The 22,218-nt window shown below is 35.7% G+C and overlaps 1 protein-coding gene across 6 annotated transcripts in view; it reads left to right on the forward strand.

Annotated features, from left to right (window-relative positions):
• Positions 1-22,218, forward strand: part of BBS9 (Bardet-Biedl syndrome 9) — a 445,357-nt gene that overhangs the window by 180,544 nt on the left and 242,595 nt on the right. For 5 of the 6 annotated variants that reach the window (XM_063113569.1, XM_063113571.1, XM_063113576.1 and 2 more), the window contains exons 12-16: positions 221-274; positions 3,524-3,626; positions 5,097-5,201; positions 7,389-7,403; positions 16,047-16,187. In XM_063113569.1, coding sequence (XP_062969639.1) covers positions 221-274; positions 3,524-3,626; positions 5,097-5,201; positions 7,389-7,403; positions 16,047-16,187 — 418 coding nt within the window. The remainder of the gene's footprint in view (positions 1-220; positions 275-3,523; positions 3,627-5,096; positions 5,202-7,388; positions 7,404-16,046; positions 16,188-22,218) is intronic. The other variant, XM_063113574.1, reaches the window with a different exon arrangement.

The following is a 22,218-nucleotide window of genomic DNA, read 5'->3' on the forward strand; positions in this document are numbered from 1 at the left end:
TTGGGGGGTGGGTTTTGAACATTAGCTTGCGATTTTCCGGAGGAAGGCATCCAGGAAGCCGCATTGACTCTCTCAGTCTGTCATTAGAGTGATGCCTCATTTACGGTTAGTGCCCTGGTTCGGTGGTGGGAAGTGTATATCGTGCCCATTGTGCACATTCATTGCTGTGTAATGTCGGAGTCATTCTTTCCTCCTTCTCTTCTCAATTCTGTGTTTTCAGCAAGCCGCCGATGTTGAAGTGGGAACTGTCCCTGTCCCTTCCATCACCGTGAAGGTATCGTGCTGGATTTTAAGATGTAATGTGCTGACAGTAGTACGTATTTCACCACATCTGTCACTATTGTGACCCTACGAGTACCTTATGAAAGTGTAAAATAAACACTTGACCTTTGAAGGTTTTCCTCAGCCTTACTGAGTAGTGAATAGAAAGCCTTCATTGTTACCTGCAAATTTAAAAGTGATAACTGCATTTATAGCACTATGTGTATAGTATAAGCAATTATTATCACTTATTCCTACCATTATTTAAATGTGTAGTGTGATCCAGGCTCTGTTTTCTAGAAATGAAATTAACATTTTAAGCCTGCTAAAGGAATTGTGTCAACACCATTCATGACAGACGAACCAGTTGATTCGCATCATGCATATACACTGAAATGATACTGGGGATGCACATGAGTGCTAGTAATATCTTTCTTCTATGTGTGATTTTGCGTGTGTTTTAAAAGAAATCCCAGCTGTCCATCTATCATAACATTAGCTTTAAGTGGATATATTTATAGCAAGAAAATATTAAATGAAGCCACAAAGTAGAGCAGTGACAAATTGATAGTCCTGGCAAAATAGAATATCAAGGATGTGGTTTTGGTTAAGATTTTTAGTCCTATCATAGAATTTTAGAAGTAGCATTCAAATGTAGAACCCACTCAAGGCATTTAGATTAAAGTGTGGTAATCAGTCAGCACATTATTAAGTTGAAAATATTTATCGCTGCCCAAACCTTGCAAGCCAGGGAAAGTTGTGGATTTTGGCGATTCACTTAGTCAAAACTTGGACAGGACTTCATATTTTCTTAGATTATGGCTTGCTGTCCTTGGAGGAGCTTGACAGGGTACCAGGCTTTACCAATTGTGTTCGCTTACACGGGACCCAGCGGGTGGCCCATGTGTGGAGATCTTCGGTTGAAGTTGAAGGGAGCCCAAGCTCATAACAGTTTCCCAAACTAATTTTTTTTGGATTCTTGCCACTGGAAACAAGGGTGGTCTTTTCCCAGTCTCCCTTCCCCCATCTAGTCAAAGGTTCTATCTCAATACTTCTGAGTCTGGAAAGGTATTAGTGACAAGAAATCAAGCACTGAAGAAAAAAAAATAACTGCGAAGTTCCAGGTCTGATCTATTCTTTTGCACAGGGAAAACTTTTTCATATATATTTATATCTGTCTGATAATATTGAGACACATCACATAATAATTCAGGAGCACATTGTAAATTGCAAAAAAAAAAACCCCACATCTTGTACCTTAACCAGATAACATTGCTCATACTAATTTTTCCCCCAGCCAACCAAGAATTATTGCTGTAAGTAAACACACCTTTCCCTCCCATGCAGATCTTAAGCTTTCATGTGTAATAACCACCTTAAAATGATGGCATGATATTACTGGAAAATTCTCCTTCATTAGTGTAATTTAATATAATTGAGAACCTTTAAATCACAACTCTCTTTCTCATTGCTGTTATAGAAGCACAAGAAAGAATGCAACATGAGAAAGAGCTGCACAAAATTGGCTGGAGTCATACCATAGACACAATGACTTCCTGATCCTGTCTGACAGTTTCTGTACAAATTTCTGCTATAAATCTCTCCGTATGGCCTTTTATAACAACAGCAGCCAAGATACATAACCATGCAAGTTTCCATCATAATAAATCCTGTTAATTGAGAAAATTTTTCCATTTGTTCCAAGTGAATGAAGATGTAGCTGCCTTGAGTATGTGTGCACGATGCGTGACCATCTAACCCAGACAACTCATACCTGGCCTTTGGAGTCATATTTGTATATCTAAGATAAAAAATTTGGTACTATATTTCCTGAAGATCATATTTCATTTGCTAGAAGTGGAAAATGGCATGGAAAATTCTTGTATTAACATTTTATATTTTCTCCTGAATATTCTGTAATTATTTTCCTCTTAAAATATGAGGTTTATGATCTAGCCAAGTCTTTAACTCTTTTTTTTGGCTCAAACACAGTTATTCTTTGTTACTGTAGTTATTTTTGTCTCACATCTCCTTGATTTGCATTTTCAAAGTGCCTAGCCCGTTGTTGGGGTTCAATAAATCTGTGTATGAGCGCTATCGTGATTGTGCATCTAAACCAAATGCAAACCCTGCTGTAACAGTGTAAAATCGTGTGATTTTTGTCCACGACATGATTATGCTGGGAAGAGTCAGAATGTCTGCTCTTTTACAGATGGTTCATTACTACTTTAAGGAATTTTCATTTTCACTGTTAAGACTGAGCTCTCATGAGATGTTCTCGGTCACAGTGTTCACCTATCTAGGATTTACTGCCTTTATGGTCTTGGCCTGTTATTGATCTTCTCTGAACCTCTGTATTTTACACTGTAAGATAAGGGTTCTTTTTCGTTTGTAAAGTTATTTTGTGATTTAACTGCAGTTGGTCATGGGCATGGGCTCTTAATTCTGGCAGACAGCAGTTAAATTGTGGTAAGAGAAGCACTGGCCTTCTCTACCCCTACCCACCCTATTTCCCAAGCAAACTGGTACCCCAGAGTACTTAGCTATTGATTCTTATTTGGGTAGGAGGGTTTCGTTAGCATCACCAAGCAAGCGACCAGTTTAGAAATGCAGCCACCTTAGAAATGCAGCAGTCAGTATTGCTATTCTTTGATATTTTCTAGAATTAGTTATGTCATATATTTTTGTGTAGTCGTGGAATAAAATGCAGTGCTTTGGTATGTATCTAGGCTAATATATATCCACCTAGTAAGGAAATCTTTAGAGAATAATTAACTTGTATAAAAGGAAATATACTGATAGTGGATAAGGTAAATAATTCATGACACTATTACTATATATGAAAAGAAGAATGACCGCATGTAACATTTCATTCAATAGCCATGAAGGCAGATTTTTCTTTCTTTTTTTTTTCTTGATAGAACATTTTAAACAGTTTTATTGAGATATAATTGACAGACCATACAATTCACTCATTTAAAGTGTACAATTCAATGATTTTTACTATATTCACAGAATTGTGCAACCATCACTACAATCTAATTTTAGAATATTTTGTCCCCACTAAAAGAAATCCCATATCCATTAGCTGTCATTCCCCACTCCGCCATCCCTGAGCAGTTGCTAATTTATTTTATTTCTCTATGAATTTGCCTATTCTGTACATTCTGTATAAGTAGAATCATGCAATATGTGCTTCTTGATGACTGGCTTCTGTCACTTAGCGTGATGAATAATAGTCTAACCTTTTCTGTTTCCTTAGGTCACACTACAGAATCGGGTGGTATTGCAAAAAGCCAAATTATTAGTCTACGTGCAGCCACCATTAGTATTGACTTGTGATCAGTTTACATTTGAGTTCATGGGTAAGTTTTTTGCTTTGGCTTGAAATCTACCGTGGTGTGAGGGTTTTTGGGTTTTTTTTCTTTTTTTTCTAATATTAGTGTGTTTATTTCATGGCTATGTATTTTTTCTGAATAGAGAGGCTGGAATGTGTTGTTTTGCTTATATTTTCCCTCCAAGCATCAAGCATGGACATTCAGTCAGTGATTGTTGAGTTGAATTAATTTTTTAGGATTACAGATTTCTAAGTGTTTTCTTTAACTTGTTGGACCTGTAATTGTATTTAAATACTACAATTTGGAAAGCTTTCTTTATTGGCAGTTCTCTAGTGACCTGTTTATTGAGTCAGTAATGTTTGAGGAAAGAGTATTGGCTTTGGAGTTTGACCTGGGTTTGAATTCTAGCTCTGACACTCTATGTGTAACCTTGGGCAAACTACTTTAGTAATCAGTTGAAGCCCTTGGTTATTTTAATCTGCAAAAAGGGGATAATACCTATCTTACAGAGTTGTTTCGAGGATTTAATTAGAAAATGAATTTATATAAGATATCCAAAATAATGCCTATTTTAGTAGACATGTCATAAATAGCAACTCTTAGTAAGATTGCTTTGTATAGATTCTCTCACCCCTAACCACTTGTATCCAATTTGTCGTTAGTCTGTTAAAATGATCTTTAAATGATCTTTCAATTCTTCTGTTTTCTACAGCCATTACTACAGCTTTTCAGCTAAGGCTCTTCTCTCTTATCCATGAAGTCAAGAACATATCTCTCTTTCATGCCTCTGTAAAACCAACCCTTAGCTGACTGCCTGTCAGACGTGGGAACTCAATAAATATTCACCAAATGAGTGAATGAGTGATTAAGTGAAGGAACCTTGTAGGTGATATCTAACTACTGGATTCTAACTTTCTTTCCTAATTTTTTATACTACTTGTAGTTTGTCTTTCTAAAACACATTCTGGACAATTTATCTTTCCAGTTGGAAAATCTCCTGTGACTCTCTAACACAGGTTGAAGGCCATAAATTGACACTGAGGGGCATTCATAACCTGCTGAATCACTGTACTTACAGCCAGTTCCCCTCTTCCGTTTTCTCCTGTGGTCTGTTTTCTGGCCATGGTAAAATACTATTTTCCCCAAGTTCTCCTGCCCTTTTGTGTCCTTTCCCCTGTTCTTGCTGCCTGTCCGAGTACAGAGGAGCCGTGAGCGTAGAATGTTTAGGTACCTGGTCTGGAGTCAGTTCCTGGCTCTGATATTAGCTGTGTGCCCTTGGGCAAGCTTCTTAACCTGTCTGTATTCTAGTTTCTCCTGGCACACAAAAATGGGGACAATACTACTACTGCTCTGTAGGTTTGTTGTCAAGATTAAATGAGTTATTCCATGTAAAGTGCTTATGACAGTACCTGGCATGTAGTGAGTGCCTAGTAAATTTTAACTGTTGTTTACAACAATTGCCTCAAGTAATTTGTATTACCTTCACATTGCTTATAGCACCTGAGATGACTAGAACAGTCGGCTTTTCTGTTTATCTGAAAAGAAGTTATACACCATCTGAACTGGAAGGAAATGCTGTTGTTTCTTATTCCAGACCAACAGGTAAACATACTATTGTTCACAAACGTACAAGCTTAATCATTCCTTTAAACTATTGGAATTAAACTATTGGAGTTATAAGTTAAATGCTATGTGTTTAAGATGAGAAAACATACTGTAAAATGTAATTAAATGAAAAAACGTTTTCTACTGTTAAATAAAATCGCATGTTCTTTTATGTGTTCTGAGTAGTAAGTTATGTGAAATAGCAGTAAGTCCGTTTAGCTGATTTTCGTATATAATGTTTGGTTCCCTCTTTTCAGTTTATAACAAATCTGCTATATTTTTATTCCTGTTAGAAGAATGTTATCTAGCCAGACTTCATTTATTTGAATTAAATAAAAGTCTGGATGGAATAAAAGACTAAAAAAGAATATTATGGATTACTCTAACATTTATGCAGTATTTAGAGTTTTAGACACTGTTTTAGTGACTAAATACAACTCTTTAGTATCTTACATGTTAAAATATTTAAGAACAAATTTTTAAAAATTTAGTGTGAATTTTTTGCAAAAACCATTTTTTAGATTTTAAAAGGCCTTCTTTAGTTCAGGTGAGATTCAATTATCATTAATTTCAAGTTAGTTCAGTCCAATTTCATAGTTTTTTTCCTTTTGTGCATAGTGAATTCTTCATGTTAACAGTTTGCCAATCAGTCGATTTGGTAGATATAAGAATTAGTAGTTATTGCTTATTTTTTTTAACTTTTGAATGTAGTTTAAGCTGATAATAAGGTATTTTCAGGTAATAGGTTTAAATGTTTAAAAAGCATTTCTGTAGAGTTTTCTTGTTTTTATAAGTTTTAAAAATGCCTTACTTAACTTCTTTTTTCCTTCCATAATGCCCATTTTGCTTATTTGGCAATGTTTTTATAATTGTAGTTTTTTTTTTTTTTCCCCTAAGTTCATTTTCTGGCTTATTCATTGACCACTCTATATGCTCTGATATGATTTTACAGCTTAAATACATGTTTTAAAAATTTATTTCTTTTGCTTTATAAGTTACTTTGCTTTAAATTGTTTAAAAAAGTATTTTTATCCAGAAGTGACCGTTCTAGCTATTTATCATATTTTCAGAATTTGGGGCTATATAAATAGTTTTATGCTTAAATGGCTTTGAAAAAGCTGGCTTTATAAAGAAATCAAAATTTTCATAAAGGATTAAGGAATGATGGACATTTTGGTTGGATAGTTCTGAAAACAACACTGACATTCTCTGTGTTAATTTGAATTGTGAAATAATTACGTGAGAAATATTTGGCTGAGATCATTTAGCATTAACTGAGCATCTCAATAATTATAGGCATTATTATACCTTACTTTTTCTACTATTGAATAAGAGGTTGGAGAGACTGCTAATGCCTTAATTTAAGTGATTGTTTCATTTATTTTCAAGGAAAAGTAGTGACATTGGTTGAAAATAAAGAGAAATGGGTAATAGAAAGTGGACAGAATACTTAAAAATATACTATAAAGTTGTAAAATCAGTCTTTGAGTTTATGGTTGCACATATCATTTTTGGCTATTATGCTTTTTTAGAGAGAATTTAAAAGATTATAAATTATTGCTAAACTAGAGAGCATAGGTATTTATTGGTTGAAAGTGAATTAGGAATAATGTAAAAAAAAATGTGCAAAAATAAAAGAATATCAAGACAAGCCAAAACAATTTTTTTTCTCAGTTTTTTTTTTTTTTTTTCCCATTTAATGCTCTCAGTGTCATTTACATGTTGAGTCTTTATTGCTGTTTGGTTAGATTGTATAACTTTACCTCTTTTTGCCACGTTTACTCTGGAGTAACACATTCTTGTGGACTTCTGAGAGTGGAAGTGCAAATATGTTGTTGGATTTTATTTAGTCCTGTTATTCATGTTACATTTCATTTGTTCATGTTAAAGTCAGTTCTGAATTGATTTTACTTGCTTTTGATTGGAGGGTCATTTAAACCATCAGTGAGAGGGTCGGCCCGTGGCTCACTTGGGAGAACATGGTGCTGACAACACCAAGTCAAGGGTTAAGATCCCGTTACTGGTCATCTTTTAGAAAAAAAAACCCAAGACCCCCCAAAAAACAGAACTGAGATTTTTGGAAATTTTAATTTATATTTTAAGCAGATATGTTGTGACTTTACCACAGATAATTTATTGCATTCTTTCTTTCCTACCCCTTTTTGCATTGCCTCTGATGGATAGATCGAAATCCTGATGGTAAGTGAAAAGATGATTTAGAAAAAAATGATTTTCAGAACTGAAATTTGGTTGATGAATTGACGTGGTATTATACTGTGAATGAACTCTTTTTATGGACTGCTGTTTTAAGTATAGAAATGTCTTAAGGTTGAGACAATGCCTTGATCTTGCTGTGGAGAGAATAGTAGATGCTTCCGTAGAGAGTTGTCATTATTAGCTGTGTCAGACTCATGAGAAAGAATGAAGTTAGGAAGAAGAAGAGAATTGACTTTTTTGGAAAACATCAAAGGTGTCAGTGACAACTTATTTCTGAAAGTCATTGGTTATTTACCTGCATGTTCTGATATTTTATTTTACTTAATATAAAGATTAAGAAAAACAAGGTATTTGTCACTGAATTCTAAATTGTCTGTTTTTCTTTTCTGTTCTTTTTTATGTGTAGTAATTTTTTTATTGGTTATGAATATTCATGAGGGGTGACAAAGCTGATTGTCACCCCTCATGCCCAAGATGTGAAGGCCAGATCCATACTGGCAGCATGCCCATTACCACAAATTGCGTTTGTGCCCTGTGTCCCCACCCAGTTATCCCCAGCCTCCCTCCTCCTCTCCCTCCCCCCGAACCCACTCCACTTTGTAGCCCAGGGAATGTTCTCTCCCTCTGCAAGTCCAACACACTAGTGCGGTCTTCCTTTCCTTCCTTTCTCTCTTAGCTCCCACTCATGAGTGAGCACATGCAGTATTTATCCCTGTGTGCTTTGCTTATTTCACTCAGCATAAGCTTCTCCAGGCTCATCCATGTTGTTGGAAATGGGAGAATTTCATTCTTTTTTTATGGCACAGTAGTGTTCCATGCTGTATATATACCACAGCTTCCTTATCCAATCATCCATCGATGGACATTTCTGCTGGTTCCATATCTTGTCTATTGTAAACAGAGCTGCAATGAACATGGGAGCACAGGTATCCCTTCGACATGATGACTTCCATTCCTCTGGGTATGTACCCAGGAGTGGGATTGCTGGATCGTATGGAAGATCTATCTATAGTTGTTTAAGAAACCTCCATACCATTTTCCATAGTGGTTGTACAGTCCCACCAACAGTGTAGGAGTGTTCCCTTCTCTCCACACCCTCACCAGCATTTGTTATTCACCGTCTTTTTGATTATAGCCAGTCTAACTGGGGTGGGGTGGTATCTCAGTGTAGTTTTAATTTGCATTTCCCTGATGACTAGTGATGTTGGACATTTTTTCATGTACCTGTTGGCCATTTGTATGTCTTCCTTTGAAAAATGTCTATTCTGCTCCTTTTCCCATTTTTTAATTGGGTTTTTTTTTTTTTTTTTAACCATATAATTGCTTGAGTTCCTTGTATATTATGCCTGTTAATCCCTTTTTGGATGCATAGTTAGCAAAAATTTTCTCCCACTCTGTGGGTTTTCATTTCACTGTGTTGATTGTTTCCTTTGCTGTGCAGAGGCTTTTTAGTTTGATTAGTCTATTTATTTTTTCTTTTGCTTCTTATGCTTTCAGGCTCATAATCGTAAAGTCTGTGCCCAGACCTAGTTGCTGACGTGTTTCACCTATATTTTCCCTTAGTGATGTTACAGTTTCAGGTCTTATACTTAAGTCTTTAATTCATCTTGAGTTGATTTTAGTGCATAGTGAGAAGTGCATATCTAGTTTTCCCAGCACCACTTGTTGAAGAGGCCGTCTTTTCCCGATATAGATTTTCTACATGCCCTAATAGATACACTTCTGTCTCTGATAAGAATGCTTTGTGTACTCACTCTGTGGGCCTATTGCTTGTTTGTCTTGTTTAGAATTTGTGGGGGAATGTCATCAAAAGTCTGACCCCCTTGAACTTGCTTGGGTCAGTCAGTGTTAATTGTGACTCATTTTGTTTTCCCCACATCCTTTGTTTACGACTCTGCTATAATACGTATCATAATATGTGTTTCATTAAGTTTGGTCCTTAGGTTCTCCTAGTAGATTTTGAGCTCTTTTAGGTCAGGGTTCAAGTATTCATAACAGAGTACACAGAGCAGACACTAAAAATACGAGCATCTCTTTGGTTGTTTTTCCTCCTCGATATATGACTTAATATTATGGTTTATCTTTATTTGTCTTTTAAGATAAATTTTAGAGAACAATGTTCATTAATTAGTAATAATTAAATAAATATTAAAGTATTTAAAAAATAATGGCAATATTTAGTTTTGGTGATGTCAACAACCTGAGTTGCATAGCACATATCATCTTGATATCTGCCACACGAATATGTATTTATATGAAAAATGTTTTAATAAAAGTAAATGTTTAGCTTTATACATTAAGTATACTTGTAGAATTAAAATTTGGGTCATTAAAAAATAGTCTGTTATTAATAGTGGATATTTACATTTTAATTCACAAGATTGCACGTAACCAATAAGATTTTGGACTAAATTCTGTAAAATACCATGTTATTATCTAAATGATTAGTTTTCAGTTTTAAAAAAATCAGTAAAGGTTATTGTTGAAAAATTTATTCCCTCTTACTCTAAATTTAGCCCAAACCATGAGGGGAAAAAAAAATCACAACTTAGGGAAATTTTAGTGTTTTAATACACACTAAAGCTGGTTTTAATAATCTCTTCTGATAGATAGGTATTTTGAAATTATAATTAAGCTTTAGGGATTAGAGTTGAAATATTCAGCCACACCTAGCAAGCAAGAAAATAATCTGTTGCCACTTAGGTCTCACTTACACACAAGGCTTCACATTTCAAAGACTGATCCATTTTATTGTCCTGATCTGTTCAGGCTGTATTGCAGATAAGCAGTTCTGCTTTTACATGTGGAAAAAGAGAAGCAAATGAGGTTTTATGCTGTCCCATAAGGGTTGGTCTCCATTATTTCTGCATTAAAGTTACATGACATGGGCAGTGTACAACATGACTGCAGATGAAGCACGGTACGTGGCCAGACATAACAGGAAGGGATCAAGGACGTTCTGGCTACCAGACATTGCTACTGCTTTGGGGCTCCTTGTTTTCAATATGAAATTACTCTAGCAGGCCCGTGGAAAGAGTTCTGAAGGCACTATATAGATGTGTAATATGGAGACATAGTTATTCTACTATAATGTATATATATATTCTCTCTGTCTTTTTTTTTTTTTTTAAAGCACATTTTGGCTTCCCTTTTGACAGTGATACTGGGCTCTAGGGTGTGCCAGATGTAATTAGAATCCTCTCCCTGGAAAAATAGTTCTGTCAGGAGTGATTTTGATGAGAATATTCTCTTTGAGTGTTAAATAATCTTGTGATTAATTATACCATAATAGTTGCAAGTATCCATTTCCTCTAGTAGGTAAGGAAGGGAAATGTTTGAAAGAGAGGTGATTATGTTTGATTAAAAACACAAAAAATAAAACAAAAACAGTGCAGAACATAGTCACTCTGATGAATGACTAGGCCAATATTTGAGCTAAATAAATGACAGAAATTTTTTCTGTCAGTGTAACACACAGACGGTTGAATAAGCCAGATATAGACTGTTTTGCCAGCTATGTAGAGGAAATGTTGCTGATGGTAGGCAAAGTTAGGGCCAATTAGGCTCTTTCAACTAAGTTGGAAGTTGTTCTACTGGCAACCTTGAAGAGTGTTTAAATGCATATAACTCTTCCCTTCGTTATTGCAGGTACACATACACATACAGCAGCACTTACAGGTACACATACACATACACCAGCACTTACAGGTACGCATACACATACACCAGCACTTACAGGTACACATACACATACACCAGCACTTACAGGTACACATACACATACACCAGCACTTACAGGTACACATACACATACACCAGCACTTACAGGTACGCATACACATACACCAGCACTTACAGGTACGCATACACATACACCAGCACTTACAGGTACGCATACACATACACCAGCACTTACAGGTGCGCATACACATACACCAGCACTTACAGGTGCGCATACACATACACCAGCACTTACAGGTGCGCATACACATACACCAGCACTTACAGGTGCGCATACACATACAGCAGCACTTACAGGTACGCATACACATACACCAGCACTTACAGGTGCTCATACACATACACCAGCACTTACAGGTACACATACACATACAGCAGCACTTACAGGTACACATACACATACAGCAGCACTTACAGGTACGCATACACATACACCAGCACTTACAGGTGCGCATACACATACACCAGCACTTACAGGTGCGCATACACATACACCAGCACTTACAGGTGCGCATACACATACACCAGCACTTACAGGTGCGCATACACATACAGCAGCACTTACAGGTACACATACACATACACCAGCACTTACAGGTGCTCATACACATACACCAGCACTTACAGGTACGCATACACATACACCAGCACTTACAGGTACGCATACACATACACCAGCACTTACAGGTGCGCATACACATACACCAGCACTTACAGGTGCGCATACACATACACCAGCACTTACAGGTGCGCATACACATACACCAGCACTTACAGGTGCGCATACACATACACCAGCACTTACAGGTGCGCATACACATACACCAGCACTTACAGGTGCGCATACACATACACCAGCACTTACAGGTGCGCATACACATACACCAGCACTTACAGGTGCGCATACACATACACCAGCACTTACAGGTGCGCATACACATACACCAGCACTTACAGGTGCGCATACACATACACCAGCACTTACAGGTGCGCATACACATACACCAGCACTTACAGGTACGCATACACATACACCAGCACTTACAGGTGCTCATACACATACACCAGCACTTACAGGTGCACATACACATACACCAGCACTTACAGGTGCACATACACATACACCAGCACTTACAGGTACGCATACACATACACCAGCACTTACAGGTACGCATACACATACACCAGCACTTACAGGTACGCATACACATACACCAGCACTTACAGGTACGCATACACATACACCAGCACTTACAGGTGCGCATACACATACACCAGCACTTACAGGTACGCATACACATACACCAGCACGTACAGGTACGCATACACATACACCAGCACGTACAGGTGCGCATACACATACAGCAGCACGTACAGGTGCGCATACACATACAGCAGCACGTACAGGTACGCATACACATACACCAGCACTTACAGGTGCGCATACACATACACCAGCACGTACAGGTACGCATACACATACACCAGCACGTACAGGTACGCATACACATACACCAGCACTTACAGGTACACATACACATACACCAGCACTTACAGGTACACATACACATACACCAGCACTTACAGGTACACATACACATACACCAGCACTTACAGGTGCACATACACATACACCAGCACGTACAGGTACACATACACATACACCAGCACTTACAGGTACACATACACATACACCAGCACTTACAGGTATACATACACATACACCAGCACTTACAGGTACGCATACACATACACCAGCACTTACAGGTACGCATACACATACACCAGCACTTACAGGTGCGCATACACATACACCAGCACGTACAGGTGCGCATACACATACACCAGCACTTACAGGTGCACATACACATACACCAGCACTTACAGGTACACATACACGTACACCAGCACTTACAGGTGCACATACACATACACCAGCACTTACAGGTGCACATACACATACACCAGCACTTACAGGTGCGCATACACAGACACCAGCACTTACAGGTACGCATACACAGACACCAGCACTTACAGGTACGCATACACAGACACCAGCACTTACAGGTACGCATACACATACACCAGCACTTACAGGTGCGCATACACATACAGCAGCACTTACAGGTACACATACACATACACCAGCACTTACAGGTACACATACACATACACCAGCACTTACAGGTACACATACACATACACCAGCACTTACAGGTGCGCATACACATACACCAGCACTTACAGGTACGCATACACATACACCAGCACTTACAGGTACACATACACATACACCAGCACGTACCCTTATGATCTCTGGCTTCAGGTTCTCAGATAGACTTGCAGCCTGAAGAATAGTTGTTAGCCAAGTTTACACTTCAAATTCCTTAAGAAAGTGTGAGTCCTAGTAGAATTGTGCGCCTGATAAGCCCATGTCTAAATACTAGAGATTGTATTTAAAGATGCTTGGGTTTTAATTTGATGGGACGTACTATAAAATAGTGGTTTTTCTTTCTGATTTTTCTTTTAAAGGTGTGGTTTCCTTCAACGGGTTTCTAAAGGATTTCATGCTCTTTTTTCTTTCCTAGTGGTAAAACTTTTCAAGCTGCCATCATTTAAAAAATAGCCATAATTGTTTTTTTAAGTATGAGTGTCACCATTTTTCAAAGTAATGTCCTATGAAACAGGTTTACAATTCCTGGAGAAAAGAAATTCTGGAGGAGTGCTACAAATCTTAGCAACTGCAGACCGTTGCCCTCGTGTGTGTCATTGTCATTAACTGACCCAACTGCACTGTGACTTCAGCCTCAATGTATTTCCCTTCTTGGGTTATTAGTGCTTGCGATCCATTTCTTTCGATTTCTGAAAACTTATCTGTACCACCAGGTTCTTTAGCTCTAGGTTCTCGGAGATTTAGGGTGATAATCTTCAAATATATAGGCTCAGTAACGTAGTCAGTGCTGTTGACCATGTTTAATTTTTTTACTGTGAATTCAGTCAGTACCTGGTCCAAGTGAAGCAGCGGCCACAGTTTTAGCAGTATAGTTTTAGAAGAACATTTACAGCCACGTTTTTGTTTGAACAGTTAACTTAGAATGTGGTCGAAGGTATACAGAAGATAGCTTACCTTTGTACATGTACAGAATTGTCAGAAGATGAAACTTTTTTGTTGTACTGTTCATTAAAAATGAAAGAGATGGGAACAGGTTTTAGTTACCTTGTTCTTTCCAGACTGTATCTATTAATTGAGGCTGCAGTTTATTTATTGTAGAGGAGACATATTCAGTGAATATAATTCCATGATTTGGGGATATATGGAATATGTGGAAATCTCCTCGAAGGTGGAAAAAGTAGTACTTTGTAATTTTTTTGTGGCGATATTGAGAGTTGTTGGTTGAACAGTATCTTAGATCATGTTACCATAATATTTTGAGTCAAAACATTTCATCATTGTAAAGTACAAATACACATGCCTCTAAAAATCTCACGGAATATCAGGAAATAATACCCTGGGACTTTTCTTGAGACACCAGTTATAATTTGCATCTAGGATTCCAGGAGAAGTGAATTTACCATCTGTTGGTTATGAGCAAAAAATGAGGTAGGTAACATTTGATGGCTAATAGATTATGTTGAAGAGAATGACAAATATGCTCCACATGCTCTGAAAAAGTATTTAATTGACCTCATATATCAATATGCTTGTCGTGGTTGATGGTCTGTCACTGTCCTGAATGTGTGGAGTAAGCCGCACAACTCCAATTGGCATTAACGAAATATCTTGCTAATTCCAGGGATCCTGCTTTGGGATCATGTCTCCAAACTCCAAATGCTTCTGCTTTTGCTATTTTTAAGCAACTCCCTGAGTCCACTATAAAGAAATAAAGGAATTCACGTGTGGATCCATGAAGGAGAGTAGAACATTTTGAGTTTTCCATTTCTCTACAGCAGTATGCTAAGATACAGCTTCTGTATATTATCTTTCATCTCATCCAGTCAAAAACAGTATTCTAGAATAAAAGGAGCAAAAACTAAGGTTTTGCTTTTCTAGATTTAGAAGTAGAGAGCCTAAACTGGCTTTGGTTAAAATTTTTTCTCTGTAAAAATATTGAAAGGAATGATTTTTAAAAACTTTTAAAATCCTGATATAAAATGCCTCATTGTTATTTATTTATTTGCCTATTTGAATATGCTTATGTGAGTATTGAAAACAGTTAATCGAATGACCATATAAGCTTTTCGAAAGGGCACTTAATGTGATATGTAGAGTTAAATTGTTTGAAAAAAATTTAATTCAGATGAAAGTAATATTGTTAATGTGTGAAATGGACTTGGACTTTAGTAGAACTTCAATAGAGCAAATTCTGCTATTGTACTCATAATTTATTGAAAATTGTAAATATAATTTGTATCAAGTAAAAAAGGCTAAAGATTTAAAATGTTTTGGGGTAGAGAAACTTTAAGTATGATCATATAGAGTCTTACTGATACAAACTTCATATTCTTTGTTCATTTTAGCTGATAGTCTTGGATTAGGGCTAGAACTTTGAAGTTCTTAGTTAAAGACTTGTTTGAATAATTGAGTGAAAGTAACTATAATGTTTTTTATAATGTCCAAATATAATGATTTAAAAAATGTGGTACTGCTATTAAAGACAGACCTCATGCCTATGCTCCTTTTAAGATTTTATTTTTGCCTTTCACTTTTTTAAAGTAGTAAAAAAAGTATGAATTATGATAACACTTATTTCAGTTATGCTAAGTGAAATGGGAAGGCAACAAACATAAACTAAGATATGTTGCTGCTTGAACTATTAGTAGTACAATTTTTTTCTGCCAAATTATTTGTCAAATCTGTGAGTCTTCGTTTCTCTCTTATTTCAGGCATTCCTCGAGTTGTCCAATGTAAATTTAGACTTCCTCTGAAATTAATATGCCTACCAGATCAGCCTTCAAAAACTGCAAGCTGCAAACTAACGATTGATACCAATAAACCTCCAGTCAGTCTGCTCAGTCTCTTCCCAGGTAGGACTTTTGAAGTAACATGCCCGTAGCGTCAGAAATGTTAAGAATTTAGAATGGAATCCTTGTACAGCAGGTAATGATGGGGTAATTATTAGATAATTGTTAAGTAAGAATATAAAAATGCCTCAAGGATTTTTCCTTCTTGTTTGCCTGTTCAAAGGCGAATAGCTTATATCAGCAAAGTAATAAGGTATACCTTTTAAGTTTGATTAAAATTATCATCATCATTATTTTGCTTCAGTATTCAGAAATAAAAACATCAATTGTTTCTTTCTAGACTGTGGAATTTTTTGTCTTGGAATGTAAATATTTATTATTCATATTCATGGAAGTTTTTGGATATATCCCTTTTCTAAGTATATAAATATTTATTATTCATCTTCACTGGCTTTTCGATTTGTACCTTTTAAAAGTATATTCTTATGACTCTGAAAAATAATCTCATAGGTAGGTGTTCTTTGTGGTTCTGCCGTCTACAGCGGTGGAGAGGACGGATGTTCATTCTGTGGCTCTGGTCATTTAGAGGGGCTTCATATTTAAAGCCTGAATATTGCAGTGAACATTTGGGGTAATTTGTGGAAGGTGTGACTTTCTCCAGATGCCAGTTTTTCTTTGAATAGCTTAGAAAATAGAGAGGAGTTGACTGATAAAACATCCTTAGTAGTAACCAAGGTTTCTAATGTGGTGATGGGATGGAATTAAAGAAAAAAATAATCTGGGGATTAAATCATCCCTTTTAAATCCTTCATTAAAAATCAGCACTGTTGGTTATGAGATGCATCCTTACCCTTGCATTAGTGGATAGGATTTAGAATACAAAGAAATTTTCCCACAAGGTTTAGAAATTTATGGTAAGTTAACTTTTGTGTTATTAACTACTTAAAGTGCTTACAATTTATTTCATTAATTTAGAGTGTTTTTAAAACCTTTATTTATAAATAACTCTTTGAAAAATTTCCAAATTAAATGCTTTTTATAACAATTATATTGTTGGCAAATAATTTTTACCTTTCTGTCTCTTTCTCCTTCCCTTCCCTTCCCTTCCCTTCTCTTCTCTTCCCTTCTCTTTTCTTCTTCTTTCTTAGTCAGTTTTCTTATAACAAATTATAGAATGAAAAAAAAATCAGTAACATCTTGCACAAATGTATTAGTTCTTGGGTCTACTATACTACTCTGGAAACATACTTGGAAATTATATGTTGAACACTGAATTTATTGGTGCCTTGGAAAACTGTGTAAGCTCCTGGCTTTTGAGCAAGGTTGTTCTTCATCATCGATGGATGACACCTAATTAGAGATTGAATAAAAATGCGTGCCTTTGAGTAGTCTCCGTAGGGTACCAATTGGACAGTCTGCACTAGGGAAAGTTTAGGTAACTGATTATTCATATTCCTCCTGATTTGGGGCTCAATTGTTGTGATGTCGTAGGTATCTTATGCTCACCAGCGTATATTTGCTTCGTAGTCACTTTTTTTTTTTAAAGATGACTGGTAAGGGGATCTTAACCCTTGGCTTGGTGTTGTCAGCACCAAGCTCAGCCAGTGAGCAAACCAGCCATCCCTATATAGGATCCGAACCAGGGGCCTTGGTGTTATCAGCACCGCACTGTCCCGAGTGAGCCATGGGCCGGCCCTCGTAGTCACTTTAGAAATGAGACTAAATGACAAATTTTTAAAAAAATTTCTCTAAGATCCAATATATGTGATAAAGCATTTTAAAAAAAATTTCCTGGATTTGTGTTTATATTGAGCATGCTAGAATCATGTAATTGTTTAAAGTAAGTATCATTTCACTCCTGGTATATGTAAAACTTTTATATGTTGATGCCAGATAAAGTTGCTATTGCAATTCCTCTTTTTTTTTTTTTTTTAACTGAAAGAAGCAAAATTAATGAGCTTCATGGAGAAGAAATGAAACAACTTTTAATCTACATCTCTTTGTTTATTTTAGTTCTTTTTTGGTGAACAAGTATAGGTGTATTTAAAATAACTTTAAATTTCTTATTACAGAACAAATGTGAAATCTAGAAAATATGGACAACAAAAAAGAAAACGAAAGTTACTAGTAATTCTATCATCTAGTGGTACCTACTTATGTTTCAATATGTTTTCCCAATCTTTTAAAAAAATATTTTTCTAAGCATTTATCCACCCCAAAGATTTTACTTTTCATACTTTTTTGATACGTCTTTCTGTATTATTAGATATTTTTATTATATGGTTTCAATGATTGTATACTACGTGGGTACTTCAGAAGTTCATGGAAAGATTCATATTATCTTTTAATTCTATATTTCCATGAGCTTTTTGAAGTACCCTCATATTTTATCATAAATTCATACTGTAAAATCATTTGACCAGCATTATACTTTTAGATATTTATATTGTTTTTAATTTATTTATATTTTAAATATACTTGTGATGAATATCTTTGTGATAATACTTCTCCAAATTTATTATAATTTCTTTGATGAATATCTAATACTGGAATTGCTGTGCCAAAGGATATATATATAAAATAGCTCTCTGTGATGCTTCTGACTAAAAATGACTAAAGCAATAAAGACATTTCTTTATCTCATATGAAAAGAAGTTCCTAAGTGGGCAGATAACATGTCATTTGGTAACAGCCTTTTATGTTACTCAAATACATGTCTATCTGTGCTTGTCAATAAATTTATGTTTTAATGATTACATAATATTTTATTGTTTGGAGGTATCATGTACATACCTTTGTCAGATACGTGATTTGAAAATATTTTCTCCCAGTTTGTGGCATGTATTTTCATTCTCTTAACAGAGTCTTTGGAAAATCAGAAGTTCTTTATTTTGATAAAGGCCAATTTGTCAGTTTTTTTCTTTTACGGATCTTTGTTTTAATGATATATCTAAGAAATCTTTGCCTAATCCAAGGTTACAAAATTTTTCTTCTTTTAAAAAAATTTTTTCTTGTTGTACATTTTACATTTAAGTCCGTTACCCATTTTGTGTTGACGTTTATGTATGGTGTGAGATGTGGATAAAATCATTGTTTTTGCATATGGGTAGCTTATTGTTACAGCACTATTTTTTGAAGTCTGTCCTTTTCCACTAAATTGCCTTTGCAAATTTGTTGGAAATCATCTAGCAATATTTATATGTGTGTATTTCTGTTTTCTTCATGTGTTCCATTAATCTATTTGTCTATGCTGCCAATATTGCTGTGTATGCCAATAGCATAGAGTCTTGATTACTGTAAATTTATAAATGTCTTGAAGTTAGGTAGTGTAATTTCTCTAACTTTATTCTTTTTCAAAGTTGTCTTTTATATTCTAGGTCCTTTGCATTTTTATATGAATCTTAGAGTCAACTTGCCAATTTTTCTCAAAAATTGCCTGCTGACTTTTTGATTGGGATTGAAATTGCATTGATTCTAGAGATCAGTTTGGAGAGAATTGACATCTTAACAATATTGAAAATGGTTAAATTTGCTCTACTTATTCTAGTTTCTTAAGTGGAAAGTTCATAGCTTCATTTATTTAGGGCTTGTTTCATTTTTCTTGATGAGGGTTTGTAATTTTTGATGTACAGGTCTTTCAAATGTTTTGTCTGATTTATCCCTATCATATATTTTGATGCTGTTGCTAATTGTACTGTTTTATTTCAAATTGTTCTTTGCTACTACATAGAAATACAACTGAGTTTTATATATTGATCTTCTATCCTGCAACATTGTTGGTTCTACTAGCTTTTTTGTAGACTTAATCAGATTTTCTACATACATGATTATGTCATCTAAAAATGAAAACAGTTTTACTTCTTCCCTACCAATTGAGATTGTTCATTTTTTGCTTTTTGCCTTGGTTAGTACCTCTGGAATGACGTTAAATAGAAATGGTGAGAGGGGACATTCTGTCTTTAACCATTAAGTATGTTTTAGTCTTATGTAGGTATTGTGTAGATGTCCTTTACCAGGGTGAGAAAGTTCCCTTGTATTTCTAGTTTGTTGAGAGTTTATCAGGAATAGATATTAGACTTTTTAAAGGCTTTTTGTACATCAATTGAGATATTCATATTATTTTCTTATCTAGTCTCTGAATATAATAGATTACACTGATCAATTTTTTAATTTTAGCCATGTTAACCATGCATTCTTGAGATAAATCACACTTGGTCATGATGTTTTATCTTTTCACTATATTGTTGGATTTAATTTGCTAAACTTTAGAATTTTTACATTTATGTTCATGAAAAATGTTGATCTGTAATTTAGTTTTTCTATAATTATGTGTCACTAACATGGGGTTTACAGAATAAGTTGGGAGGTATTTGCTCCAATTTTTTGGAATAGTGTGTAGAATTGGTAATATGTTTTTGCTTAACTGTTTCATAGAATTCACCAGGGAAGCTATCTGGACCTAGAGTTTTCTCTATGGGTTAGTTCTTAAACTAAAAATTCAATTTCTTCATGAGATATAGGACTATTCTGGTTTTCTGTTTCTTCTTGAGTGAGCTTTGTTTTTGTTTTTCAAAGAATGCATTCATTTCATCTAAGTTGTTGAATTCATTGGCGTAAGGTTGTTCCAAGTATTTCCTTATCATCCTTTTAATACCTATAGTATCTGTAGTTATGACACCTCATTTATTACTGATATTAATAATTTGTGTTTTCTCTTTTACTCCTTGTTTTTTATTGACTAGAAGTTTATCCATTTTATCGATCTTTTTAAAGAACCAGCTTTCGGTTTTATTAATTTTTTGTTTTTTATTGCTTTGATTTCTCTGATTTTTCTTTCTTCTGCTTACTTTGGGTTTAATTTGCCCTATGACAGCTGAGGTGGTGGCTGGAATGTGGGCACATGCGGGTCCTTGGCTTCGGAACCCATGGTGCCACCTAGCTCACTATGGCAGTGGCTCCAGTGTTCGAGGAATGGGTGGACATTGTATAGTCACAGAACCAGTGTCTAGAGTACTCATAGAGTGACTGTGGCTCTGGGGTCAGGTGAATGCATGAGGTTGGGAGAGGTGACAGCTCTGGTCCTAGGGTGGCACAACAGTGGCTGCTTCTTGAGCAGAGAAGTGTGCAGCCATGCCTCCCTTTCTGGGGTTTCCTGTTGGGAATGGCTGTTGTTACCTCAGTGGCAGGTTTCTGGGGACATGTGGTTCGTGCTGCATGGCTGACACTAATAGCCTCTCAGCTTTCTTCTTTGTTTGTAGCCATCTGCAAGCATCTCAGATATGCCAATATCAGCAGTAATCATTTCTGTGTTACTGCAGATTTTTAAGTGAACCCTTGAGCTGTCATAGGGCTGTTTTGGTTTGTGGATAGCTGTATCTATTTCTTTTATTGTGGGAGGATGAAGTCTGGTATCTCCCACTCCACCATTTTGGTGATGTTGTTTAGTATTTTCTTCTGTCTATTGTGATGCCTATACATTGGTATTTGGATCTAGACCTAGTAGAGTCAGGATTGATTATTTTGGCCAGAGTTCTTCTTGCGTGGTAGTATATACCGTTAGCAGTGGATACATAATATCTGTTTGTCTCTTTTTGTGTATGATGCTAACAGCCATGGATATTTAATGATGAAATCAATTAGTTCATTAGAGACTGAAAAATTCTGATATTCTGTTTCTTTCCAGCTTACTTTGATTTTTAGCTGGAATGTTTTTATACAGAGAATCTTTCCCTTAACTAGCAGTGGGTATGTGGTGCAGCTTGAGTATGATTGTCAGGATAAATACTTGTTTTTTTCCCCTTTATTACTAATTTTAAACAATATTTAAAATAAATATAGTTTAAAATTAAGAAAGTTGATTCTCTAGGATTCTTCAATGTTTTTGTTTTATTTTTAAATATCTATATGAACTCATACCTTTAAATGCATTTGATGTGTTTCACTCCATTGCAATTATTATCTTTTTTTAAAAAAAATTAATTTATATATATTTTTTGCATTGTAAGATGTTGCAGAACAGTTGGTGGGTAGGGGAACAGGGGAAGGGGACAGGAAAGAGGGTGAGAGGAGTAGGGAGGAGGGAGGGTTTGGTTGA

The sequence above is a fragment of the Cynocephalus volans genome, chromosome 11 (assembly GCF_027409185.1).
Source record: "Cynocephalus volans isolate mCynVol1 chromosome 11, mCynVol1.pri, whole genome shotgun sequence".
In the NCBI taxonomy this organism is placed as follows: Eukaryota; Metazoa; Chordata; class Mammalia; order Dermoptera; family Cynocephalidae; genus Cynocephalus; species Cynocephalus volans.